General features: G+C 37.3%; 1 protein-coding gene across 1 annotated transcript in view; it reads right to left on the bottom strand.

Moving 5' to 3' along the window:
• LOC106137571 (neuropilin and tolloid-like protein 2) overlaps positions 1 to 24591 on the bottom strand; it is a 73200-nt gene that overhangs the window by 20575 nt on the left and 28034 nt on the right. Inside the window, exon 2 of the mRNA XM_060951286.1 lies at positions 14728 to 14886. Coding sequence (XP_060807269.1) covers positions 14728 to 14767 — 40 coding nt within the window. The 5' untranslated portion in view covers positions 14768 to 14886. The remainder of the gene's footprint in view (positions 1 to 14727; positions 14887 to 24591) is intronic.

The following is a 24591-nucleotide window of genomic DNA, read 5'->3' as shown; positions in this document are numbered from 1 at the left end:
TCCAGGTGAAAGCGATTGTTCTGATTATAATGCGGTTTTGGTCAATCAGTAGTTGGGATCGTTAATTCGTTGAGATTAATGTGTGAACATTTAATTGATAATTTAATTCATAAAATGCTGGTCAATTAAATTGCGATGTTGATTTAATGTGCCGTGTGGTTCCCGGCACCAATACCAAAAAAGAATAGGACCACTCCATCTCTTTCCCATGGATGTCGATAAAGGTACGTACAAACTTTTTATTATTATTAGAGCTAGATGTGCCGTGTGGTTACCGACACCGATACAAAAAAGAATACGGCCACTCCGTCGTCTTTTTCTCGTGGATGTCGTAAAAGGCGACTAAGGGATAGGCTTACAAACTTGGGATTCTTATTTTAGGCGATGGGCTAGCAACCTGTCACTATTTTAATGTCAAATTCAAATTCGTTTATTATACGTAACTATTACTAAATACTAAAAGAATACAAAAAGAAAAAAATATATGCAAACTGTATTTATGTGTGACAGTGTGTATGTGGTACTCTCATTGTCATCATGTCAATTCTATCATTAAGCCAAATAGCTGAACGTGGCCATTCAGTCTTTTCGAGAATGTTGGCTCTGTCTGCCCCGCAAGGGATATAGACGTGACCATATCTATGTATGTTGATTTAAATATCACAAAACGTTGACAATTAAATGAGGTGATAAACTTTTAACTGTCTACAATTTTTTTTACAACTTATCATTTCGACCAACAGCGTTCATTTTGCGTAATAAATAATAGATATTAAATTTCGACTAAAGTACAGTGAATTCAAATTAAAACTAAAACTACTGATAAAAAAGAAAGAAAAAAAAAGATGATTATGTAGAAACTAAAATTAAATTTACAAATTGCGCAGTCCAATTGCATAGCATCATCTTAATTAAAGTCTTTAAGTAATGTTTATGTAATAAATACAAAACTGCAGCTTATTTCAAAATAACACCAGTAAAACATAAAACACGAGTTTTATAGCGAGCCCAGGCTGTTATCAAAATCAGTTTACGTTATGATTGCGCCCGCCCCGCCTCGCGAGCAGATGTGTTTCTATTGAATTTTGATGTCGCTACAGAAGCTGTCTTACGAAACTACTTATAAGTTTAGGCAAGCGGTTCGCTTTTTATTTATCTTTTTATTTATGTACACAAAATTATACTACTCTGTCAAGAAAGTAGCAGGAAAAGATCAATAATACACAAACTGTTTGTTATTCATCCAAATTTATTTTATCACCTTCAAAATATGCTCCTTTAGAAACGATACACTTACGCCAACGAATAATCCAATCATCAAAACATTTTTTAAACGCTGTTTCCGGAATTGAGGTCAGTTCTCGCCGCGAATTCTCTTTTATGTCTTCTACCGATTGAAAACGGGTGCCACGAAGTGGTAATTTGAGTTTAGGAAAAAGAAAAAAGTCGGCTGGAGCCATATCTGGTGAATATGGTGGTTGCTCGATGGTATTTGTTAAGTGTTTGGTTAAAAATTCGTTCACAATGATGGCCTTGTGCGAAGGTGCATTATCATGGTGCAAAATCCAAGAATTTTCTTTCCACAAATCTGGCCTTTTTCGTCGGATTTGCTCTCTTAAACGCCGCATAACACTCAAATAATATTCCTTATTTACCGTTTGACCTTCCGGCAAGAATTCCGAGTGCACAACACCGCGATAGTCAAAGAAAACAGTCAACATGACTTTGACTTTTGAACGACTTTGGCGTGGTTTTTTCGGTTTCGGTTCAGTTGGAAGGCGCCACTCCGAAGCTTGTTGACTAGTTTGCATGTCAAACTCGTAAACCCACGTCTCGTCACCAGTAACAATGCGTTTCATGAATGTTGGGTCGGAATTGACTCGTTCTAGCATGTCCTCAGCGACTCTCATGCGATTGAGTTTTTGAAAAAAATTCAGGTCTTTTGGGACTAGCCGAGCGGCAACATGTTTCATACCCAAATTATTAGTTAAAATGGTACGGATCGACTCGTGAGATACAGAAAGTTCGGTGGCTATCTCTCTCAAAGTTGAATGAGGATTTTCAGTCACTATTTCCTTCACTTTTGCGATGTTAACTTCAGTTGCAGACGTTGATGGCCTACCAGAGCGAGGCAAATCTTCCATCACATCTCGACCGCTTTTGAACGCTTTGTACCACTCATAAGCACGAGTTTTTGATAAAGTCGATTCACCGTAAGCCTTCTGTAACATTTTCAGTGACTCCGAACACGATATTCCATTGGCAATGCAAAATTTAAGACAAACTCTTTGTTCGATGTTTTTATCCATTATGAAATTAGCAATACACACTAGATATGATATAACTAAAAATAGCACTGTATTTAATGTAAACAACAGATGCAACTCAAACTCCGCGCCAAAATGGAAAACAGTTGTGCCAATCTAACAACAACAAAAAAAACAAAAATTTGAATTTGGAACCATAAATAAATAATCCATTCCCGATACTTTTCTGACTGAATGTATACAGGAGCATTTAATACAGTAATTCTAGTACGTACAAACTTTTTATTATTATTAGAGCTAGATGTGCCGTGTGGTTACCGACACCGATACAAAAAAGAATACGGCCACTCCGTCGTCTTTTTCTCGTGGATGTCGTAAAAGGCGACTTAGGGATAGGCTTACAAACTTGGGATTCTTTTTTAGGCGATGAGTTAGCAACCTGTCACTGTTTGAATCTTAATTCTATCATTAAACTTAATAGCAAAACGTGGCCATTCAGTCTTTTCAAGACTGTTGGCTCTGTCTACCCCACAAGGGATATAGACGTGACCATATGTATGTATATATGTGTATGTAGAGCTAGATTTTGGCTAGGCGGGTAGTTAACTGATAGATAAATTACAATTCTGCTATCCACATTTCTATTCTAATTCGGAGTTTGGATAATTGTGAAGTTGACGTTATTGGAGAAAATGCTGCAAAGCAGCTTGTTATCGCTTCTATCTGAACTGTTCGTGCTTTTTCGATTTAAAAACAAACTAGTTTTGCTTTTATTTCCACTGCTTCTACGGAGCCAGACGGGAAGAAAATTAGCGTTTCTTTTTCGTTTTTCAGCAAAAAAAAAAGCATAAAAAATTCGCTTTCGCTCGCAAAGACTTTGGGAGAAATTAAAAAAAAGAAAAAAATGTAGATTAACGGTTATAAAGAGTCCGGCGGAGCGAAAATGTTTGTGGAATTAATTTAATATCCCGCACTAGTTTTACACTGTTATGCCGTGTGGTTCCCGGCACCAATACAAAAAGAATAGGACCACTCCACCTCTTTTCCAGGTATAGGCTCACAAACTTGGGATTCTTTGTTTGATTGAAATTCAAATAGTGACAGGTTGCTAGCCCATCGCCTAAAAGAAGAATCCCAATTTTATATAAGCCTATCCCTTAGTCGTCTTTTACGACATCCATGGGAGAGAGATGGAGTGGTCCTATTCTTTTTTCTATTGGTGCCGGGAACCACACGGCACTCAATTCTATCATTAAGCCAAATAGCTGAACTTGGCCTATCAATATTTTCAAGACTGTTGGCACTGTCTATCCCACAAGGTGCATAGACGTGACCATATGTAAAAAAAGGGGAGATGTTAGGAGTACCAGTCATAGTCGAATATGCATGAAAAGTGAAAGGAGTGTGGGGGAAGCGGGAGAGGTCTTTAAGGATCGTGGTAAGTGGAAATCCACAGTCTCTGCCTACCCCAATGTGAGTGATGGTATGTTTGTAATGTAAGTAGGTACTAGTTAAGCATGTTTGTTGCTGCATGCATGCATGTTTTTTTTATGTAGACAATGTGCATTCGTCCACGATTTAGATTTAAGAGATCTATGTTTGTAAATTGACGTCCTGTAAAAATGCTGCAGTGTAGTTTGTTCCGCTTCTTCTACACATGCGCTTTGGAAGCGGAAGTGATACCTTGTATCCAATTTTGAAAATAAATATATTCTATTCTATTCATGAACTACAAGCTACTTACTTAAATACATACTAATTTTGCAGGCAGCCTCTGTGGCGCAGCGGTAGTGCGCTTGTCTGTGACACAATATGTCCCGGGTTCGAATACCGGCCTGGCCATGATGAAAAACAATTTTTTTTTATAGTTCTGAGTCTTGGATGTTTATCTATATTAGTTTTAAAGAATTAAGTATCGTTGTGCTGGTATATTGTAACACAAGTCTCTCGAACCTATTTCGAGGGTAACTCAATCTGTGTAATTTCATTAATTCATTCATATAATCACGTCTATACCCTTTGCGGGGTAAGTAGAGCCCGCAGTCTTGGACGACTGATAGGCTCGTAGGGCTTTTAAGCTTAGATCCCAGGGTGCGCCTTTTCGAACATGATTCAGAATTGGGTGAGTCAAGTTTTTACAGAAAGCGATTCCCATCTGACCTCCACAACCTTTGCATACGTATCTAACCCGTATTGTATCATCATCATCATCATATCATATATTACACATTCAGTTATCTATGTTATATATATGTCTATGCTGCAGTGTAGTTTGTTCCGCCGCTTCTTCTACACATATGCCTTGGAAGCGGTAGTACTTAGTTATAATTAGATTTAAGTTATGTGACGTCAATAAGTGATACCTTGTATCCAATTTTGAAAATAAATCTATTCTATTCTATTCTATTTACCTCACGCTATTTTCCCTCACCTAAACAGCTTTGAAGTAATTGACACTTTTTGTGTGAACCCTTACATAACATAACATAATATAAAATCACGCCTCTTTCCACTTGCCACGATCTCTGCATACTTCCTTCGCTTCATCCACATTCATAACTCTTCATGCAAGCTCGGCGGTTTCTGGTACTTTTGACCTGACCCTTCACCAGGACGTCCTTAATTTGATCAAGATACGTTCGTCTAGGTCTTCCCACTCCGACCTTTCCCTCCACACTCTCCGTGTATATCTGCTTAGTTAACCCTTACAAAGATAAAAATAATGTCTCTCACCTACCACGCCCACTGGCACTCTTAATCAGGGCATTTAGTCTGATTTCAGCAATATACCGAATTTATTAGCAGGTAGGCCCTTATTGGACCTTTTTGGTTGTAACTCGACACGCCCAGGACGTAGTTTTCTGGTGAAATAGTGCAGCCGAGCGGTGTTAGGATTTTTTGGGCCTATGTCAGATAAGGGTGGGGTGCGACGTTTTGTTGGCCTAAGTATATTTTTTTTTAATTTACACAATATTTGTTTTTTATCCAAAATTTTTATTTAAAAAATAATAGGTTTTGAGGCAACCGTCTTTATGTACGCCATAGCAACGGTTGCCATGGTTTGTTTAGTTAGCAAAATATGCCAGATAAGAATTATTTTTATTGTCAAATATTTTTCATTTTATTTCCATAATAATATAGTATAGTGTGGTTCCCGGCACCAATACAAAAAAGAATAGGAACACTCCATCTCTTTCCCATGGATGTCGTAAAAGGCGACTAAGGGATAGGCTTACAAACTTGGGATTCTTTTTTAGGCGATGGGCTAGCAACCTATCACTATTTGAACCTCAATTCTATCATTAAGCCAAAAAGCTGAACGTGGCCATTCAGTCTTTTCAAGACTTTAAGCTCTGTCTACCCCGCAAGGGATATTGACTTGACTATATGTATATACGTTAGATATTTATAACCTGTTGCGTAACCCTAAATCAATAAATAGTGTGTGTGATCAATGAATAGGTAAGAGTGTTTAGAGACAATTAAAACATATAAGACTAGCTATGACCGCGACTTCGTCCGCGTGGAATAGTTATTTTGGGCATCATTGAAGCCCTCAAGGGTGAATAATTTTGCAGCGTAATGTAATATAGTCTAAACATTTTTGTAAGTAAGGATCTCTGTGTCTGCAATAAAGATTTTATTATTATTATTATAAAGCCTTCATCGATAAATGGTCTATCCAAAACAAAAAGAATTTTTCAATTCGAACCAGTAGGTCTTGAGATTAGCGCGTTCAAACAAACTCTTCAGCTTTATAATAATAGTATAGATAACGACAACGTTTAGTTATTTGCAATAGCATTACAAGTTTTACGAGAGCGTGGATATACATGTGTATATTTTCTAAGAACAGTTCATGAATACTACAGAGTGATCGGATTTGTATCTTACCTTCGTCCATTCATCTAGAATTCCCACGGGAGTTCGCTCCCGGAAAAATAACTATTATAATGATAATGTTCACACTGGCACCCCACCCATTTCTTTAGATTTATCGGCACGTTTCTCCCCCACGGGAATAATAGGGGGAATGTGCCGAAATATACATTTTTGAATCGGTAGATTTGCGGATTTATTTGTGAGAAACCTTCCCGTTTTGAAATGACATTCTTATTCAAATATCTTAAACTCGATGTTTACAAAAATAGGTATGTAAAAAAAAGTAATTTAAAAAATTATGCTGGTGCCTGAGCTAATAATAAAAATAGGGCTAAAATATAAAATTTACAAAAAAAGTTTATAAAGGCGACTAAGGGATAGGCTAATAAACTTGGGATACTTCTTGTAGGCGTTGGGCTAGCAACCTGTCACTATTTGAATCTCAATTCTATCTTAAAGCCAAACAGTTGAGCGTGGCCTTCAGTCTCTTTAAGACTGATGGCTCTGTCTACCCCGAATGGGATATAGACGTGACTGTATGAATGTAAAAAGAATTTTTCAAATTACACAAAAATACGGTCGAATTGACAACTTCCCGCATTTTTGTAATCGACTAAACGGTTTTTTTTAGCCTTATTTTACAGCCTCGACAGTCTTCAAAGAGCTCATACCGTAAGCCAATATCACGTTTTCCCATCAATCACGCGTCGTACACCCGATCATATCCGATATCCGCTCAGCGGATCCGACAAAATTCGAATATCCGCACACGAAATTCCGTTCACTATTCCATCTTTACCTAAGTCGGAAGTGAATAATACTTATTGCAAATATGTATACTGGAGATTATTGTTATGTTGATTCCGCCGCCAATACAAAAAAGAATAGGACCACTCCATCTCTTTCCCATGGATGTCGGTAAAAGCGACCAAGTGATAGGCTTACAAACTTGGGATTCTTATTAAGGCGATGGGCTAGCAACCTCTCACTATTTGATTCTCAATTCTATCATTTAGCCAAATAGCTGAACGTTGCCAATCAGTATTTTAAAAGCCTGTTTGCTCTGTCTACCCCGCAAGGGATATAGACGTGATTATATGTATCTGTATGTAGGTATGTATGTTTGTAATAGATTTTTAATCTGTGCACTATCCTACAAAAATCAAAAATAGATTTTCAATCTGTGCACAATCCTAAAAAAATCAAAATAGATTTTTAATCTGTGCACTAATGGAGACCAAGTGAAGTTGTTCGCAACTAATCTAAGTTTCTCCTGTTTTCTTAGCACTTGAGAATGTGTGCTATCTGGTACGGAGTTCAGTAATTATCCAATTAAAACCTCAGAAGAAAATTAAACGAGTGAAATCACTTGTTAAGTCGGCTTCAACGAGTTTCAGACGCAAAAAGTCTTAGTCTTGTCTTCCGTTGTCTAAACAGAGCGTAAAGAGCAAGAGTTTAAATCACTGGCCGCCAAAAAAAGTACGCTATGCGCCTAATAAAATACATACATACATTTAATCACGTCTATATCCCTTGCGGGTTAGACAGAGTCAACAGCCTAAAAAAAACTGATAGGCCACGTTCAGCTTTTTGGCTCAATGATAGAATTGAGATTCAAATAGTGACAGGTTGCTAGCCCATCGCCTAAAAAAAAATAATCTCAAGTTTGTAAGCCTATCCCTTAGTCGCCTTTTACGACATCCATGGGAAAGATGTGGAGTGGTTCTATTCTTTTTTGTATTGGTGCCGGGTACCACACGGCCCAAAACACTACGCCTAATAAAATACTAGTTACGAAATTCCCACAAGAAAGACGCCTCAGTTTTCACAACTGTATTTTATATATGTATAGTTATTTAGCAAAAAATATATTGGTAGCCGACCACAATGAATTGTTAAAACAAATTGTTATTGTATATTAAGTGCCAAGTTTCGTTCCCTTACTCGGCGGGCACTTAGCTAGAACTTTGTACCATAAATATCTCATGAACGGTGGTGAAAAATGAAAAAGTTTGATGAGAAAAAGGCGCGTTTATTTTTATCCAATTTTAGGTACTAAGCGTTAGTACCTACTTACAATTTGAAATTATTGTCAAACTTTTTTTTGAATGCGTTTTCGTTTGCAAAATTTTCGGATAAAAAAAATATTACCTATGGGTTGTGGAATGTCTGTCAGTCAATCAGTTATATTGATTGTCCTATAATCTGTACCGGGTTCGAATCTCGGCCCAATCAGAAAAGAACTTTTTCTTATAGGTTTTGGGTCTTGGATGTTTATCTATATAAGTATTTATTGTAAAATATAGGTAGTATTGTTGAGTTCTCGTAAACATATCGTTGAGTATCTCGTAACACAAGTCTCGAACTTACTTCGAGGCTAACTCAATCTGTGTAATTTGTCCCGTATATATTTATTTATTTAATTTAATGCACATCATCCGAAATGTAGCTAATAAAATTTAGACACACACGTTTAGCAAACTATGCAGCCGTCCGGCCATATAATGGCGTTGGCATGTCTATATGTTGTGTGTACCTCTCACACAGAGCACAGAGCGCGCCAAGTCTGATCTTTGCTCTGTGCTCCTGAGATTATACGGCCTGCGATGTGTACCGATACTGCCAATCTATACGGTCAGCCGTGCAGAAAGGAGAGTTACAGTGCAGTTCCACTACTGCGTATAGTGTGTTCGTAAAATTGAACTAAGTCTTTTACACTACGATTATTGTGGGTTTCTAGTAGATATGTACTTAGTTTGTATCTTTCTCTCTCATAATAAGGTGTACCAGCATTGGAATTGTGGTTTTTAAGGACGCTTGAAACCATTGATTATTATATCTGAAAACCTCTATATCTAAATTTGGAATGGCAACTGGATATGTGCAAAAATGAGAGACTCAATCAATGATCTTTACGAAAATAAACGGGTCATTATTTCAAAGCACAAAGCCCGTATAGTACTTATCATAGTTCTTGCTCTGTGCTCCTGAGATTATACGGCCTGCGATGTGTACCGATACTGCCAATCTATACGGTCAGCCGTGCAGAAAGTAGAGTTACAGTGCAGTTCCACTACTGCGTGCGTGTTCGTAAAATCGAACTAAGGTTTTTACTCTACGATTATTGTTTCTTGTGTATATACACTTAGTTTGTATCTTTCAGTTTCTTTCTTTCTCATGAAGATGTGATCCAGCATTGGTACTGTGGGTTTTTAAGATACTTGAAACCAGTCATAAAACAACAAATTGATTCTTTTCAGAGTAAAATTTTATGACTGAAACCCCAGACCCCAAATTTAGAGTGCTACTAGAAATATGCAAAGACGAAGCACTCATACATGATAACAAACGGGTCCTTTTTCAGAGCACAGAACACGTAAAGTACTAACTATATTTCATGCTCTGTGGTGTTGAAATTATACGGCGACTGTCAGGCTGCGATGTTTGCCGATACCACCAATCTATCATTCAGCCGTGCGGAAAGGAGAGTTACAGTGCGATTCCACAGCTGTGTATGTCTCTCGTGAACTAAGTCTTTGGCAAATATATTTAACAATTTTTTTTCCACGTTGTTAAAAAACTCTTTATTGCACCATAAGAGTAAAACATTCAAAACAACACAAAGCAGATATAGATGGTACAAAGGCGGACTTATCGCTAAAGCAATCTCTTCCAGTCAACCTTTGGGTGGAAGGAAACCAAACAGGAGATCGGCGTTGGCGCAGAGCAAGATAAATAAAACGTACGTCGTCGTTTATTGCAAATCTAAATTACATGGATAAGAAAGGATTTTTCAAAAATCTGTTCAAATAGAAAATTCATTCATTCATATTAAGACGTTTATATCTCTTGCGGGGTAGACAGAGCCAGAGGTTTTGAAAGACTGACAGGCCAAGTTCAGCTGTTAGGCTTATTGATAGAATTGAGTTTCAATTAGTGGCAGGTTGCTAGCCCATCGCGTATAAGAGGAATACCAAGTTTATAAGCCCATCTCTTAGTAGCCTTTTACGAAATTTTTAAGAAAGATATGGAGCGGTCCCCTTCTTTTTTTGTATTGGTTCCGGGAACCACACGGCATATTAATAACAGTTAGAATAGGTAAGTACGGTTAAAATGATTTACAACTGAATAACTTGTGCGACTCTGTATTTATGTAATTGACTTCTTTTTTAGGCGATGGGTTAGCAACCTGTCACTATTTGAATCTTAATTCTATCATTAAGTCAAATAGCTCAACGTGGCTATTCAGTCTTTTCAAGACTGCGGGCTCTGTCTACCCCGCTAGGGATATTGATGTGATTATATGTATGTATGTTACTGATATTAAACTTTCACGATGCATGATACTTACCTACACATCGGCGATATTTATTTCTCAACAATTTTGAACTTAGCAACGGATTCGTACCTTTCGGGTCAGGCAGGGGCGAATTGATATCGATGCAGATTATGCAAGGGGTGAAATGGGCCGAGTTATTGACGTACAAGGGGACCAAGGGTTTTTAATAGCCACGGCGTATGTTACGGCTTCTGTGCCTATCAAAATTGAGAATAAACAAACATACTCGTACGTACATAGAAAAGGAAAACTCTAAAACGTCGCCTTTGAGTCGAAATAACATGTTTCGTTTAATCTTTGTAATAATATTTGGGATACATACATACATACTTACATAAAGTCACGTCTGTATCCTTTGCGGGGTAGACAGAGTTAACGGTCTTGAAAGGCCACGTCCAGCTCTTCGACTTTATAATGAAACAGATCAGAATCCTCTTATTCTTAATTAATATTATAGATGTATTGAATTAAAGAAAGGTGCTAACACTGTTCTATTTGGTACTTGTATACAGTAACATCATATCAACCTACCCAGATTCACTGCAAATTCGCCTCTATTACTGGGTCATACAGTTCTATGCAGAACTTGATATGCGGTTGACTGTACACTCTATACACATGAATGAACAAAAACACGCTCAAATTAGTAATCAAAATGATCCAAAATTATTCCAACTCCGAATAGAATTCGGGAAATTGAAATTATTTGGTTTTGACGCAGTGTGATTAAATTACTGTTCTAAATGAAGTACAGTGACGCGGAAAATGATAATGGAACATATATACATATAATTACGTCTTTTTCCCCTGTGGGGCAGACAGAGCCAACAGTCATTAAAATACTGAAAGACCAATGATAGAATTGAGATTCAAAAGGTAGTGACAGGGTGCCAGCCCATCGCCTAAAAGAGTATATAAGCCTATCCTTTAGTCGTCTTTTTCGACATCCATGTGTAAAGCATGGAGTGGTCCTATTCTTTTGGTGCCGGGAACCACACGGAAAATTAGAATGGTATATATTTACGCCTTGATCCCTTACGTGGTAGACAGAGCCAACAGTCTTGGAAAGACTTGTAAGTTCAGTCTAATAATGGAATCATGGCTTAATAATTGGAATTGAGATTCAAAATGGGACAGCTAGCTATGCGTATAAAAAGTGTTCTTATTCTAAACAAGAGGTCGCCCGCGACTTCGTCCGCGTGAAAACTCTATCATTACTTAACAATCAATCCCGCGGGATAAGTAGCCTATATGTTATTCTGCGTCTTCAGCTACCTACATACCAAATATCATCGTAATCGGTTCAGTAGTTTTTGCGTGAAAGAGTAACAAACATCCATACTGACATCCTGTCATACACACAAACTTTCGCATTTATAATATTAGTAATGGAACCTTTTTTTCTTAAACTTCTTTTTTGAAAATAAATGGACGAATTTCAAAAATCGAACGTGGAATATTCAATGTTTTCTTTTTTACCGAATTCCAGAAGTCGTGCCGGCGAATTTGATACAGAAATATTTTATTCATTTCATTCGGAAAAAGTCGTGTGCGCTTTGGTGTATTCAATATATGTATGTAAAAAAAATTGTGCTGGTTCATGTAAACTGTAATTGGCAACAAACAAACCCAACATGTGCCGTGTGGTTCCCGGCACCAATACAAAAAAGAATAGGACCACTCCATCTCTTTCCCATGGATGTCGTAAAAGGCGACTAAGGGATAGGCTTATAAAATAGCAATCGTTTTTTAGGCGATGGGTTGGGAACCAGTCACGATTTGGATCGCAATTCCATCATTAAGCCGAGCATCTGAGCGTGGCCATTCAGTCTTTTCGGGACTGTTGGCTCTGTCTACCCCGTGAGAGATATAGACGTGACTATATATATGTATGTATGCAAACCCAACATTCCAGAAGTTATTACTTAGATAGATAGATAGATAACACTCTTTATTGCACCATAAGAGAAAACATACAAAACAACACAAAACAGATAGAGATGGTACAAAGGCGGACTTATCGCTAAAGCAATCTCTTCCAGTCAACCTTTGGGTGGAAGGAAACCAAACAGGTGATCGGCTATACTTACCTTAGTTTTAAAAAATCATAGATATAAAAAATACATTGTATTAAACGCGCACGTAACGTACCTTTATTTTATTTCAAACATTTTGAATCATTTTACAATGATCCGTGGTCACCGGTTACACGCGCGTATTAAGGAATTTATATTAATTATTGACATGTTGCTAGCCTACAAGAAGAATCTCAAGTTAGATATCTAAGTCGATCTATTTGTTTAACACGTAATATATTTTTAATATTGGCATGATAATAACTTATGTAATAACTGAAGATTGGAACAGGTAGATTGAATTGGGGTCAATGAACTGAAACGTACATATATATTGATATGGACATGCCTCCGTCCGGGATTGCGGATTTGTAAATTATAAGGATTTTTTCCGGAATTTTTACAAGTGGGATGAAGAATATATTAGTGGTAGCTGTTTTCCCCCGACTTCGTTCACGTAAATTGTAGTCCTATGTTACCCGCGGACAATGTAGTTTACTGTAAGTGTAAGTACTGAAATGGAATCCCGGAAAAGAAGTTTATCCATGTTATGCTTTCTATGGTAACTCATGATGCAAGTACATAAAATCAATCTACCTATTCTGATCTCTGGCAATAACTTTAAGCAGAAGGTCCTTTAAGTAGAGACTAGATTAACCGACTTGGTGTTACATGGATCTCACAACTTTTTACGGTAGAAAGGAAAGACTGAGCTGCGAGACTTGGGTTTTTTTTACAGGATGTTTTTGATGGTACCCTTTTCTATTCCTGTAACTAGATACATACATACATATGGTCACGTCTATATCCCTTGCGGGGTAGACAGAGCCAACGGTCTTGAAAAGACTTAATGGCCACGTTCAGCTATAGATATGTAACTAGATAGATAGATAATTCATTTATTTGTTTTGCTACACACAATTTACAATTTCATATGAAATACAAATTAATTAGGGTGTGAGTTGCAGCAATACAAAAAGGTCACAACTCAACTACATCGTCTTTCACATCACAGCATTCCCTTATCACGCATATTGATATATATATGTTATATGTACACACTAGAAATTAATATGGCTAGAGTATAGTTCTAACACAAACGGCGTATTGGCAATGCAACCACAAATGAAGTTAGGATCTCATTTGATGCAATGGCGGATATATTCCACGTAAATTGAGAATAGCATTCGGAAAATGAGCAATACGTCTGCGGTCGAGCTGAAATTAGAGTGAAATCCAAAAATACAAACATTGGGTCACGTCTATATCCCTTGTGGGGTAGACAGAGCCAACAGTCTTGAAAATACTGATAGGCCACGTTCAGCTGTTTGGCTTACTGATAGAATTGAGATTCAAATAGTGACAGGTTGCTAGCACATCGCCTAAAAGAAGAATCCCAAGTTAGTAAGCCAATCCCTAATCTAAAAATTGTATCCTATAAAGTGTATTATTGTAGCTGAGCGTGGCCTATCAGTCTTTTCAAGACTGGTGGCTCTGCCTACCCCGCTAGGGATATAGACGTGATCATATGCATGTAAAGTGAATTAGGGGCTTATTATTGATACAATCTAATACGCAAGTTAACAGAAAAATTTACATACATACATATATTCATGTCTACATCCCATGCGGGGTAGACAGAGCCAACAGTCTTAAAAAGACTCATTACGAGGTAGACAGAGCCAACAGTTTAGAAAAGACTGAAAGGTCACGTTCAGCTGTATGGCTTAATGACGGAATTGAGATTAAAAAAGTGACAGATTGCTAGCACATCACCTACAAGAGGAAGTTTATAAGCCCATATATACCCTAGTTGTCTTTTACGACATCAATGGGAAAGAGATGAAGATGGAGATATATACTTAAGCGTGAAAAAAGCATAAAATAGAAACGAAAAAAAAAATTTTTTTTTACTTAAGAATTGGTTAATCTCTTTCCCATGGATGTCGTAAAAGGCGACTAAGGGATAAGGTTACAAACTTGGTATTTTTTTTTTGGCGATGGGTTAGCAACCTGTCACTTTTTAATCTCAATTCTATCATTAAGCCAAATAGCTGAACGTGGCCATTCAGTGTTTTCAAGACTACGGCTCTGTCTACCCCGCAAGGGATATAGCCGTGACCATATGTATGTATGTATGTAGGAAAACCAAAAAGATACTCACTAAAAGCCAGACTGAGGAGTACAAAGACCGGCGCTGTCATTGAGCTGCCGGATAGAATGCGCTGGTCGCCACATCGACGCGGGTAGAACCATCAAATCGTATCACTGACACATCACAATATCAGTAAGTCTGTGGCATTTGGTGCACTGCATATGTTATCTGTGGACAAAGATGACATAATTATATTATTTGTCAAATAACGGAAAGTTTATAATTTTGGGGTTTAGGGGTAACAACTTATGAAGAGCACTGATTAATGACATATACCAACGCATAACCGAAGACGTTGTTATTGTATCCAGGGATTTGAAATTTGAAGAGTAGGTTTCTAATGTGGTCTAGTTTCTTCATTAAACTATCTGAACATGGCTTTTGAGTTTAAAAACCATCGACTCTGTCTATCCCGTAAGGTAAAAGCCGTGATAGTTTTGCATATTTGAGTTTGAAGCCAATTACTGACTGTTGGCTACAAAATGACAAAAATATTGTACCCAAGTCCTTTGTTAAGAAAAATTCTGCTTCACATAGGTATTGCTGTTCAGTATAATGAAAATACGTCTTGTTAACAAACCTACATACATACATACATATGGTCACGTCTATATCCCTTGCGGGGTAGACAGAGCCAACAGCCTTGAAAAGACTGAATGGCCACGTTCAGCTATTTGGCATAATGATAGAATTGAGATTCAAATAGTGACAGGTTGCTGGCTCATCGCCTAAAAAAGAATCCCAATTTCAAGAAATCTTTGTTACAATAGATTCTGCAAGATATTATGTAACTTCTTCCTCCGGGCGTGAGTTCCGGTTATGTCCTCACTTTTCTGGTGGCGGGAACCACACGGCACCAATAGAAAAAAGAATAGGATTACTCCATACTCTTTCCCATGGATGTCGTAAAAGGCGACTAAGGGATTGGCTTATAAACTTGGGATTCTTTTAGACGATGGGCTAGAAACCTTTGTCAATATTTGAATCTCAAACCCATCATGCTATTATGTCATACAGCCGAACGTCTTTTCAAGACAGTTGGCTGGGTCTACCCCGCAATGGATATATACGTGACTATATGTATAGATAAGAAAATGTATGCAAAGGTTTATTTGCTGTTGGAAGATAGAACGGACAGGTAAACGGAATCATCTTTAATCTATTATTGAATCTGCTTTCCAGCTTGAAGCTTCCAAGAGAAATAAGATTATTATCTTTACGTTTTCTGAGATTGAAGAAAGAATCTGATTTCGCTGAATATCTAGTTTTAAAAAACAAAGGTCTTCTAGATATACTAGAACGAAGTCAGATAAGTTTAATCTAGATTATTTCTAGGTATTCATACTAATAGCTGATTAAAGATTACCCTGTATACTGCACATTTATTATTAGCAGCCTTCTATTAATAAATCTGCAAGTAAATGATGGCTTTACATATGTAGCGGGAGCGATGATTCGGCTCGACCGCCACCAAAGGGAAGATCTTCCGCCAGGCTAGGTGTGATGCCTGGGGAACCGCGCGACAGACGATGCTGTGTCGGAGGTTGTATATATTTAGCTCCAATCCGTGAAATCTTCACTTGCGCGATTTAGGTCTTTCGCTATTTTAGATTGATAGCGTCGCGTAATTTTATTTTTGTGAATTTTTGCATATAGATTTCGCCACACATACATACATACACATAATCCAATTGTGATATTTCTCCTATTGTGAGATTTCTACGCCACAAGTCACAAAAACAAAATCCCGCGACGCTATCAGACAAAAACAGCAAATACTTAGTCTAAATCGCGCACGCAAACATTTCACGGATTTGAGCATATATACAACATACATACATATATATGGTCACGTCTATATCCTTTACGGGGTAGACAGAGCCAACAGTCTTGAAAAGACTGAATGAAACTGAAAAGAAAGAATGGCCGCGTTCAGCTATTTGGCTTAATGATAGAATTGTATTCAAATAGTGACAGCCTATCGCCTAAACAAAACAATCCCAAGTTTGTAAGCCTATCCCTTAGTCGCCTTTTACGACATCAATGTTAAAGAGATGAAGTGGTCTTATTCTTTTTTGTATTGCTGCCGGGAACCACACGGCACAGTAATTGAATTAAGTGCAATAATGAAAGATTTCTTTATTATTGAACGTAGAAATAAAAACAGGGATAGAATATTCTGCATTGGGTTTGATACAGCGGTCGGTAACGTTCTAATGGTCACTTCAAACGCGGACGAGTGTCGCGGGAGTGCTACGAGAGTGCTGTACAAGAGGCAATGCCGGAGAAATGGAAACATGTACACACACACACATACATTGTTGGCAAATCGTTGTGATGTAATTTTAAAGAACACTTGCATACATAATCACGTTTAATCTGTACGTCGCCTTTCGGTCTTTTCAAGACTGTTTGGCTCTGTCTACCCCGCAAGGGATTTAGACGTGATAGTATGTATGTATTGAATCACGTCTTTATCAATGTAGACAGAGCCAACAGTCTTGAAAAGACTGAAAGGCTACGTTCAGCTGTGTTGGTTAATGATGGAATTGAGATTCAAATAGCGCTAGCCCATCGCCTACAAAAGGAATGCCATGTTTATTAGCCTTTCCCGTAGTCGCGTTTTACGAACTGTTGGTCTGATTTTGATGAATAATATAAATGTATGTAGGTATCATAAAGCTATATCAATAGAGTGTTTAAGTTCGTAGAGCATCAAAATCGGTTAAGTCGTTTTTGAGATAGTCACAATTTTGTGAAAATTAAGTGTTCGCGAGGTCAAAGTTAGCGACAAACGACTATTGTCGTTCAATTTAAATTCCGGCTACAGCCTATGACGGTATAAAAACATCGTGAGGAAACCTGCACATTCAGGCAACTGGATGTGTAACCATGATCGATCCAGTACGGGTTAGATTCCCCTGTAAAGGTTGCGGAGGTCAGATTGGAGTCGCGTCTCTAAACTCCGTAAACCTGACTCACCCAATCCAGGATCCATGGTCAAAGGCATACCCTGGGCTCCTCTCCAGAGTGGTGAGGATGCAACCGGGACTAAGACAGGAGGAAGGAAGCCTATGACGACAAAACACACGAGTTTTACACATAATAATAGCTTGGATATTGAAACTCGGCGTCTAGACGTGAGGAATGCTGGTTGGCACGGTGCCGACTGGATATGATGACCATAATCGTCGGAAAAAATGGGATTTAAAAAAAATTACATATGAGGATTAGTTTTCTCATTAATTAATTTCCTTGTCGCTTGAAGAACTTAAGAGTATAGCTCAATTGGCGGCCTTATCTACATACATATATTTAATCACGTCTTTATCTCTTAGTTAAACTTTTTCCCATGGATGTCGTAAAAGGCGTCGAAGGAGAGGCTTACAAACTTGAGCTTTGCTAATATTCTATTTGTAGGCGATTAGCTAGCAACATGTCACTATTTGAATCTCAATTCTATCATGAATTTTTAACAACTGAACGTAGCCTATCAGTCTTTTAAAGACTATAAGCTCTGTCTATCTTTCAAGGGATATATACCTGATTTTATGTATGTATGTATGGAAAAGATAGTAAATATAGTAATAGTCTCGAAAAGTCTGAAAGTCCATGTTCAGCTGCTAATTGATATTCAAATAGTTACAGGTTGCTAGTCCATAGCTTACAAAAAGAATCCCAAGTTTATTATTCACTTAGTTAAAAAAATAAATAATGATGTCCCTGCGGGAGTCATTGGTAAAACTAGTTGTTTAAATAAGAAACTCTTCATAAGAATAACATTTTTTTTTTGTGTTTGTTAAAAAAAATATATAATAATTAATTTAAATAAATTTCAAAATATTAAAATTAGTTCAAGTCTAAATTTAAAAAAAAAAATATGGTTCTGGAATTCGCACAAAACACGCGGAACAAAAGTAATTTTTTTTAGTTGGCAACGTTTTTGTAAAACAAATGAATGAACGCTATCATTATCCGTTTATTAATACGATTCATTCAGAAATAACTTTGACGCGTCATTATCCAAGTTTTGCCAGACGTGTGGTCACTGTTACAGCGAGAATCCGCTTTTGTACAGGCAACGGCACATCAAATTATACAGCATAGTGTGTTTTATTTCACAGTTTCACTGCCAAATCTGACATGCTTTTTGTAGACAATTTTTGTTTTTGTGTTTCTTAAATGGCTATCATTGTATTGAAAGAAATGTAAATAGATGTAAACTTGACGTACATCATATGTATCATCTCTTCATCTATTACTCAAACTATTTCCCATGAATTTCGTAAAAAGCGTTTAAGGAGACGCTTACAAATACTCTTTTTGTTGGCGATTAGCTAGCAACCTATTAATATTTAAATCTCAATTCTATCATTAAGCCAAACATCGTGGCGTTTCAGACTTTTCATTAAGTCCGCCTTTTGTACATTTTTGTTTTTGTGCAATAAAGTTGAAATAAATAAATAAATATTGCTCGTTTAAAAGGATAGGATAGGACATTTTGTACTCTATTATCAAAAGTTGATCAAAATCTCTATCACAGTTTAGACACTGTGATAACCTACAGGTTCCTGTGCTGTCGTTTGTACCAGTGAACGTAAACTTAGCAGGTTTGCGTTATGCGACCGAAATTTGGCTATTTGTACAATTTATAGTTCGCATTCAAATAGTTTCTGGTTACAATTACCATTTGTGTTAACGAAATAAATTGGTTAGAAGAATTACGATTAATAACTAACTAACTAACTATGATTAATAACTAACTCATACCGAACTATATACATGTACTAGTTGTCTCGGCAAACGATGTTTCGCCATATAAATAATATTAAGGAATTATCTAGTTAAAAAAAAATTAAGGGTTGACAACCCTTATCATTATATCGATTTTCAGACCTACTCAATATGCTCACAAAATTTCATGAGAATCGGTCAAGCCGTTTCGGAGGAGTACGGGAACAAACATTGTGATACGAGAATTTTATATATAAGATAGTATCACGTCTATATCCTTACGGGGTAGACGGAGCCAACAGTCTATTCCAATATAGGCCCAAAGAGAATCTTCATCCTGGCTTTAGTCCCAGTTGCATCCTCATGGAGGGTGTGGAGGGAAAGGTCGGAGTGGGAAGACCTAGACGAACATATCTTGATCAAATTAAGGACGTCCTGGTAAAGGGTCAGGTCAAAAGTACCCGAAACCGCCGAGCTTGCATGAAGAGAGTTATGAATGTGGATGAAGCTAAGGAAATATGCAGAGATCGTGGCAAGTGGAAAGAGGTAGTCTCTGCCTACCCCTCCGGGAAAGAGGCGTGATTTTATGTATGTATGTATCTCACCACTCTGGAGAGGAGCCCGGGGTATGCCTTTGACCATGGATTCAGGATTGGGTGAGTCAGGTTTTTACACGAAGCGAATCCCGTCTGACCTCCGAAACCTTTGCAGGTTGCGTAGTAATAAATGAACCTTACCCGTATTGGATCGATCATGGTTACACATCCAGTTGCCTGAATGTGCAGGTTCCCCTCACCGTAAGAAAACCGTAAAAGGTCTAAAGAGAATACATACATACATACATATAATCACGTCTATATCCCTTCCGGTGAAGACAGAGCCAACAGTCTATTAACAGGCCAAAGAGAATGAACCCTATAATCTATTTAAAACTTTCGGTGAAAGGTGAGTCTCCTCTGGTTATTACGTTAAAAGTTTCCTCACTAGAGGCTTGGTTTTTTTGCTTTTCTTAAATGAATTATAGTTTTACTACGGCCTGTTTGGCACAGTGGTTCTATTATATCTATACTACGAGTAATATTAAAAAGCTGAAGAGTTTGTTTGAAGAGAAAAGTTTGTTTGAACGCGCTAATCTCAGAAACTACTGGTTCGAATTGAAAAATTATTTTAGTGTTGAATAGACCATTTTTCGAGGAAGGAGCTTTTGGCTATATAACATCACGCTGCAACAATTAGGAGTGAAGAAATAATGGAAAATTTGGAAAAGACGGGGGAAATTGTTCATCCTTGAGGGCTTCAATGATGCCCAAAATAACTATTCCACACGGACGAAGTTGCGGGCACAGCTAGTATTGCATATAACTATATAGGTACATACATATAGTCAAGTAAATATTGATTTTTGATTGAACTGACAGATATTGATAAAGACGTGACTATATGTATTCTTATTATTATGCCGTGTGGTTCCCGGCACAAATAGAAAAATGAATTGGACCACTCCATCTCGTTGCCATGGATGTCGTAAAAGGCGACTAAGGGATAGGCTTTTAAACTTGGGATTCTTCTTAGGCGATGGGCTAGCAACCTGTCACTATTTGAATCTCAATGCCAAACAGCCGAACATGGCCTGCCTATCAGTCTTTTCAAGATTGTTGGCTCTGTCTACACCGCGAGGGATATCCCGTGTCTATATGTTTGTATGTATACTATAATTATATTCTTAAATTTGAATAACAGCTAGAATTTTATATGAAATCGTATAAATCTTAATAAGAGAAGATTAATTAACAGTGCCTTAAATTAGAAAAATACTAATTTGCAATTAAGAAAATGCGAGAATAAAACAAGACTCATTTCGTAGCTTTGATTCAAAGTACCAACAAAAAAAAAATCACAGCGTCCAAAATTAAAAAAGAAAATTTTCAAGTCAGAGCATTTTAATTAATAAACATACCGAAAGCTGTTACAAAAACGAACGCGTGAAAGCTAAAAGTGCTTTTAATAAAGCACCTTTTAATTAATTATGGGGAATGTGAATTATGAATTGAGTGTTTTTTGGGCGCGGTTTGTCGAAAGAGTGGAAACCATAATTGAATGAGGTATATTCTGTCAAAGCTTGTCACAAATGTAGGTTACCCAGATACCGCTTTTTAGGGATCTGCATCGCTAAAGAAAGAATAAAAAGAAATTGTTAATAATATAATTTACTAGCTGTGCATTTTGGGCATCATTGAAGCCCTCGAAGAGGAATAATTTTTACCGTTTTTTTTTCACATTTTCCATTAATTCTTCGCTCCTGAAAGTTGCAACGTGATGTTATATAGCCTAAATCCTTCCTCGATAAATTGTCTATTCAACACAAAAATAATTTTTCAATTCGAACCAGTAGTTCCTGAGATTAGCACGTTCAAACAAAGAAACTCATCAGCTTTATAATATTAGTATAGATTTAAAACTTTATTGCCCAAAAATATGTACAAAAGGCGGACTTAATACCGTTCGGCATTCTCTACCAGTCAACCAGCTGACTAAACAGAAAAACTTTAAGTTGGTGGTGCGATAAAGTGCACATGCATACTACAAAATTAATAAATTATCAAGTCGAAAAAAAAAATCATACTAAATTCATAAATGCAAAAGCGAGTTTGTTTGTTACCTCTTCACAGTACTCGATCGATTTGCATGAAATTTTGCATACATATAGGGCGGATTACGGAGAAGGGTACAGGAGTAGCTTTTATTCCGATTCACGCTGGATTTGCGACACTGTGTTCTTTTGTAGGTGACGCTAAATTAAATGTTCCAAGTTGATAAGCCTATCCCTTAGTCGCCTCTTACGACATCCATCGGAACGAGGTGGAGTGGTCCTACCCTTTTTTTATTGGTGTCGGGAACAACACAGCACTCATAAAAAATGTAATATAATTTAGTGTTTTTAATGTAGAACATTTATTATTTTTGTAAGTAGGTATTTTTGTTTTAGATTAAATTATTTATTTCAAATTATGGCTGCGCTGCGCCGTTGAAAATGTCAAATTGCTCTTATGGCAATCCCGTACGATGTGACGCAGAGGTCTCGTAACTTTTTAAATGTGATACATATTTTCCCTTTATGACTTCCTTTGTGAGTTAAGAGTAATAATTTATCTTCGGAAACCGGGTTTAATGTGATGTTTTTTACCTCGAAATGTCACTTGTAGATGAAGGGTATGATTTAATCACGTCTATATCTATTGCGGGGTAGACAGAGCCAAGAGGCTTGAAAAGACTGATAGGCCACGTTCAGCTGCTTGGCTTAATGATAGAATTGAGATTCAAATAGTGACAGGTTGTTAGTCCATCGCCTAAAAAAAGGATCGCAATTTTATAAGCCTATCCCTTAGTCGCCTTTTACGACATCAGTGGGAAAGAGATGGAGAAATACTTTTCTTTTCCTATTATGACCAAGAACCACACGGCATCTAGGCGATTAAAACACAGAGTTTTTTTTGTTTTAGAGGTTCTGCCTGTCCCGTTGAAGATAAACGTGTTTGTGAGCTAAAAACCTTTATTTTCCTCAGTGGCATATTAGCTAAAGTATTTCACGCCAAGTCATACTCAAAATGACGCCAATACAAAAAGTCATCTCAAAATGGCGGTTCATTCATCTATACTAATATTATAAAGCTGAAGAGTTTGTTTGTTTGAACGCGCTAATCTCAGGAACTTCTGGTTCGAATTTAAATATGATTAACAACAAAAAAAATATAGCTATTCCACACGGACGAAGTCGCGGGCACAGCTAGTTAGGTAATAGAATTTCACGCCAAGTCATACTCAAAATGACGCCAATACAAAAAGTCATCTCAAAATGGCGGTTCATTCATATAGCTATAACGCTGTCATATAAGGTTTCATATCGATACAATATTATTAGTGGAATGATTGATGTCCTAACACTACCTATAGCAAAAAAATTGTGGTGAAGTACAATGAAATACGTCAAAATGATACATGACCCACGCTCTTAAGTATTATAGGGTATTTTTATATCTTCCTGTATCGAATAAAGGGATTTTTTTCCTTTTTTCTGACAACTTGATAAGTCAATTCCTTTTGGTTTCACTTTACATTATGATACTTCATTTCTTTCCCTCATGGTCGTCAAAAACCGATGTTGGGATAGGCTAATTAACTTGGGATTCTTCTTTTAGGCGATTGGCATAGCCTTTTAGTCTGAGAGGCTGTTGGCTCTTACGGGACAAATTACACTGATTGAGTTAGCCTCGAAGTAAGTTTGAGACATGATTATAAATATGTATATATGCAAATTGCTTACACGAGTATAAGTGCTTTATATACATATAATCACGCCTTGTTCCCAAAGGGGTAGGTAGAGCCAACAGTCTTGAAAAGACTGAAAACCCACGTTCAGCTGTTTGGTTTAATGATAGAATTGAGATTCAAACAGTGACAAGTTGCTAGCCCATCGCCTACAAAAAGATTCACCTTTTACGACATCAACAGGAAAGAGATAGAGAAATCTATTCCTTTCTTTATTGGTGCCGGGAACCACACGGCACGGTGTATCAACTGGACGGATTTTGATGAAATTTTGTACACAGATAGAGTGCAATCTGAAATACTGCATAGGGATACTTTCTATCCCAAAATTCCCACGGGAGCGGCGCAGGGCGCAGCTAGTAGTTTTACACTTTCATTCTCTACATAATTTTCAAACGTTAAAAAGCGCGCTCGGAAAAGAAGAATTATGATGGTCATTTATTTGAAGATTCTGCTGAATTTCCTCTGTTTTCATCTCGTAAACAGACTGTTTATTATTCTTGCTCCCGAAAAGGCAAATACTCGTTGAATTTGAATGTATTCTGAATATTGTACTATTATGGGAAACATACATACCTATATATACTATATACTATCATTGAGCCGAACACCTGAACGTGGCCTAACAGTCTCTTCAAGTCTGTCGGTTCTGTCCACCCCGCAAGGGATGTAGACGTGACATCACGCCTATTTCCCAAAGGAATAGACAGAGATCTTTCCACTTGTCACGACCCCGCTACTTTTATCTGATTTTAATTATTCGTGTTGCCGTGGGGTTCCCGGCACCAATAGAAAAAAAAGAATAGGACTACG

This window comes from Amyelois transitella, chromosome 24, assembly GCF_032362555.1.
Source record: "Amyelois transitella isolate CPQ chromosome 24, ilAmyTran1.1, whole genome shotgun sequence".
In the NCBI taxonomy this organism is placed as follows: Eukaryota; Metazoa; Arthropoda; class Insecta; order Lepidoptera; family Pyralidae; genus Amyelois; species Amyelois transitella.
The sequence above is the reverse complement of the archived record's forward strand: the minus strand, read 5'-3'. Positions and strand labels throughout refer to the sequence as shown.